General features: G+C 49.1%; 1 protein-coding gene across 1 annotated transcript in view; it reads right to left on the bottom strand.

Annotated features, from left to right (window-relative positions):
- Positions 1-826: 826 nt before the first annotated feature.
- The window catches only part of LOC104544380, a 4,325-nt gene continuing 360 nt past the window's right edge, over positions 827-4,791 (bottom strand). Inside the window, 9 exon segments of the mRNA XM_010189237.1 lie at positions 827-1,009; positions 1,497-1,582; positions 2,500-2,701; positions 2,889-3,004; positions 3,353-3,381; positions 3,383-3,466; positions 3,558-3,652; positions 4,022-4,125; positions 4,632-4,776. Of these exon segments, the coding sequence (XP_010187539.1) occupies positions 827-1,009; positions 1,497-1,582; positions 2,500-2,701; positions 2,889-3,004; positions 3,353-3,381; positions 3,383-3,466; positions 3,558-3,652; positions 4,022-4,125; positions 4,632-4,776 (1,044 nt within the window).

Raw genomic sequence — 4,791 nt, 5'->3', positions numbered from 1 at the left:
GAAGTACGTGTGGAGCAAAGACTGTCCCTTTCCTGAGAGACGTGGAGTCAGATCCCAAGAGGAAAGCACGGAGATTCGCAGGCCCAGCCACTGCTCAGGCACACAAACTGCAGCACTCAGAAATGTGAACCATGTGAACCAAGCCCATCTGCAGCAAAAGGCTGAGAAGAGCTTGTGAAGTGGCAGCTGTGATCAGGCAGCAGCTGCCCCTGCTCACTCAGCCTCCCAGGGGAGGGGGCTGGCCGGCCCACACCTATCCCTCTTCAAAATAGCTACATCCCAAACAGAGTTAGTGCAAGCTCAGCATTCAGGAAACCCACGTGAGTTACCAACTCAACACAAACACACAGCTCACCTCTAGGAAAACAGCCCACTCATGAGCCAGGGAGGGCTACCTCTCTGCCCTGCTGTTCACCAACCTTTGGATTCAGGCCTTGACACCGAAATCCAAACAGATAATAAGGGAATATCCAGCCCCCGCACAGCCCTGATGGTGCCTCTCACTTTGCTTCTGATCTCCTGCCCTTTCTCTGAGCTTCCTCCTACCCCACCTGCTTCCTCCTGCCCCAGCGCCTGCCTAGAGACAGTCGGTGGGTCTCGCAATCCAGAGAAATGTGTCACACGTGTCTTTGGGCTAATCTCCCAGTGTTTATTCTTGCTGTCACAACACCTTCTTGTGTCCTCATTCAACTTGTGAAATAAACATTCTCTGTAACAACACACAGACAGGCCAAGAGCAGGGCAGCAGGACGGCTAACAGGTATCAGGACGCGTAGGCAGTGCACAGCACAGCAAATTCTGGGCGATCACCGAAGAAGAGAGAAGATCACAGTACAAAGCGCACCTTCCTCCGGGCACAGTATTCTTTCAGTGTCCCCAAGGGGACTCTGCTCACTTGAGCTTTTGGCTGTTGGATTTCTGCTCTGGACTTGGGCGTGAACTTGTCTTTCTGCTCAGTCCTGAAGAGGTCCTGTGCCCTCCAGGGTAGCGCCAGATGTGAGGACTTGATCTGAGAAGAGAGAAAAGCCTTCAAGCACATGGGGATGGGGCAGAGGGTAATGTGGAAGTTGGCAGCCCCCACATCTGAGCCTCTGAAGGATATCCTCCTGGGCAGCTGCTCTGTGTGTGCCTGCATGGTCTCTCTCTGGCAGATGAACAGTCTTTAGTGCTGGTGGTGCAAAGAGACGTTTACCCTGTCTGGACACTTCTAGTCAGGCCAGTTTGCTGCCTCTGATCTCTATGGGAGACCAGAATAACCTTCCTTCTTCCCTCCAGTGTTCCTTGGTTTAGGGATTTGGTTGCCTGTCCCTTCTCTCAGATTCTTCTCAGCTCCCCACAGAGCATTTATTTGAGACAGGATTTGGCTGTCCCATCTCAAGTGGCTCAAGGGCACACACTAAATCTGGTGATGTTAATGGGGAAACTACAGCTTCGTGTGGCATAATCCTGCTTCCCCAAGCCACTCCGTGGTAACTTCAAGCCTGTTAAGGCTGTACCTGCTGCAGCACATCTTCAGAGAGCTGCTGCTTCTGTGGGGTGTGTGGGACCAGCATGGCCTGCATGGTTGTGACAGGACTTTCATCTGCTGACAGATGGAGTTGAAATAAAAAGTAAATTCAAGCCAGTAAATTAGGATGCAACATCAGAAAGAGCTTTGCAGTTTGACTTGCAGTCACCAATCTGTGTGCATTAATGAGAGGAAAAGACAGGCTTTGCTGTCAGTGCTTTGCTGGAAACCTTTGCCCAGACAGAAAATAATTCTCAGGGTGAGGAGGTGAATGAAGAAATTCACATGGAAGTTACACAAATATCACTCCATATGCTCGTTATGGAGCTGCTCCAGAAGTTTGGTGCCAAGGACAAGATCAATTCCACTGCAATCTGTTCCATATTCAGTAAAACAAATGGCTTAAAAAGAGATACACAGCACGAAGGGACCTCTCTCTCACTTCAGAGCACTGGCAACCAGAAACAGGATGCAACGTCAGAGGAGGATTTTGTTAACGCCCTCCATGACCAGCTTTGACCGCATCCCTTCCTGAGGTTGCATAAGCACCGCTTTTGATCAAAATCCTCTCCTTCCTCCCAGAACAATTTATAAAAACAAACCTAGCAAATGAGAAAGATCAAGTCACTGGTTCATGACCCATAAATCATTTATGTCACTTAATATGCCAAACATTGCTGTATGATAGCACTGAATGCCTGTGGCTGGCACAGGCATCAAGACGGCTTATCAGCCAGGGAGACGTCATTTGGGGAAGTGAAAGTGCCTGAGATCAGCAGTTGCAGTGAGCAGCAGCAGGCATGGGGCTGAGCATGGCTGTCCTGCCTGGTTTTGGGGTGACAGCCTCACTTTACTAAAGACATCAATGCTGCACCTGTATCTCCAACCCAAGATGCATGGGTTGCCTCCTCTCCCAGAGCACCAGGCATTGCTGTCCCTCGCACAGAACTGGGAGAAACCTCAGCACAAGGGTCTGAGCAATGCGACCTTACTGTGGTAGTTGAAGGGGATGTGGCTTTTGCTGGGGCTCTTGCTGTCTGCTGTCACCCTCTGGCTCTGGCGGGGCGGCTGGTAGTCTGCCTGCTGTGTTGTGCTGAAGGAACAGGAGCCTGAACACTCATCTCTTAAGCTGATGTTGCTTTGGTATTTCTGCAGTAGCAAGTCGGGCTTTGGTGGGAAGTTCCACCTGCCAGTCTGGAAAACACAAGAGTTGCATTAAGAGAAACAGGATGTGGCTGAGAAAGGCACCCTGCACATTACACCCTGCACAGGGGAGTGGAGAAGGGACAACAGCATTGGCTTTAGCTGCTGGAGCAGAGTACGTAAAAGAAGAGAGGGTCTCCACCAGAGAAACACCTGCACAGCAAAGCTGGGAACAGACCTCTGGGTAGGAGAGCTGTGCTGTAGTAGTTCTTGCCAATGCTTGGTTTCTCTCAGGGTCTTCATCACCTTTGGGGATGGATGAGATGTGGTTTGGTTGGGCAATAGTTATAGGCTCTGGCAAAAAGTGAAAATGAAGGATGTCAGAGCGCTTCAGTCTCTGAACAATTTATAGCTACAGGAGCTTGTTCTCATACAACAGAGCACAGAAAAGAATGCAGCTATTTAACCTGCCAGGGAAGTGGAGTGAGGATGAAACAGAACCTCACAGTGACGACACTGATACAGAGTACAGAAAAACTATAAAACATTAAAAATATAAAATTATATACCTATTATATGAATGCATTATATCTTTATCTATCATTATATCACTAAGACCAAGTGATAAGGCCTTATACAGCTGGTTATAAAGCTCAGCAGCAGTCTGTACACATTGCCTCTGCATCACAAACTCACCCTTACCTATCTTGTGAACTGGGAAGGACTGATTTCGAGGTGGTGAACCTGGGTCAACTGTCCCCCAGCTGCACATTCACATGTTGAATCTGGGAGGCAGCACGCTCCTTGTCATAGACTCTGCAAGACAGCAGATAGGAGCTGCTTAATTAGCAACGTTCATCAGCAAGAGCAGTTTCTGGGGATGCCCATTAGGTTCTCCCTCTGATACCTGTGTGTCTTCTTGTCTGGGGCTCTGTAGGCGTGTTTCTGCTCGCTCACAGATTCACTGGTCCTGGGATCCCCAAATTTAATAGCAGACACGTGCTGAAGGAAAGCCAACAAAGCTACAGAACAGCCACTTAAAGCAAAACCCTTTTGTCTCCCCTCTCTGTCTTTCTGTCAATCTGTTTTTCACTTGCCCATATCACACCCCTTTTGGGGCAGAATCACACACAGAATCACAGAATATTAGGAGTTAGAAGGCACCTCAAAAGATCATCTAAGTCCAACCCTTGCCAGAGCAGGATCACCAGACCAGGTCACACAGGAACGCATCCAGGCGGGTTTTGAATGTCTCCAGAGAAGGAGACTCCACAACCTCTCTGGGCAGCCTCGTCCAGTGCTCTGTAATTCAACCTGGAAATGTGCTGCCCTTTACCTGTGTCTTAGTCCTCCTCAAAATCATGTTGTTACCTTTTTGTTTGGCTTTGCAGGTGGATACCCTTCACCCTTAAACTGTGCTTGATAAGAAGTGTCATAGTAGGACCGTCCATCCCCTTTAATAGTGGGAACACCCCCTGCCAAACAGCCAGAAGGGGAAATGAACGATGTTATTTGTAAAAGTGCTCTATTTACCATTTTAAGGAATAATTGAAGCTACAATCTCGAGGCAGCTGCTCTTTTAGCATTTTAGTACTCCTGAATCCATTTCGTACAATGAAACAGCAAAGCAATCAGCACCAGATTGTGGTAAGGTGAGCTGCAGCGCTGCAGAACATGCAGTGCATCAGAAGCGATGCAGCTTTGGTGCAAAACCTGCAGCATCTGAGGATACAGCAAGTGTAAAGACAGCTGGAAAGGCCGCACAGCAAAAGCTGGGCTGGCGAGTGGCTCCAGTTAGTGCTATTAACCTGTTTTATGAGCATCAGATTGATTTACTCAGCTGTAAAAAGAGAAAGCAAAATATCCAAATAGTGCTAACAGCTTGGACTGCTCGCAGCACGACTGTGAGCCAAGCCACGGAGCTCCCCGGTGCCCAGGAAGGTCTGCTGGGGACAGAGCGGTCTGTGAAACAGCTCACTGCTGTACGACCACCATGGCCTGGCTGCAGACTGGCCCTCATGTGCTGAGTACGAGGCAGTGTAGGTGGATTGAGGGAACCTTATTTTCTCTTTGTCTCCACAAGGAACGTGATGCTCCAATTCCTCGGCCATCGGTAGTGGGGGTCTCTGAAGGGGGTTTTG

The sequence above is a fragment of the Mesitornis unicolor genome, unplaced genomic scaffold, assembly GCF_000695765.1.
Source record: "Mesitornis unicolor isolate BGI_N332 unplaced genomic scaffold, ASM69576v1 scaffold21637, whole genome shotgun sequence".
Classification (NCBI taxonomy): domain Eukaryota; kingdom Metazoa; phylum Chordata; class Aves; order Mesitornithiformes; family Mesitornithidae; genus Mesitornis; species Mesitornis unicolor.
The sequence above is the reverse complement of the archived record's forward strand: the minus strand, read 5'-3'. Positions and strand labels throughout refer to the sequence as shown.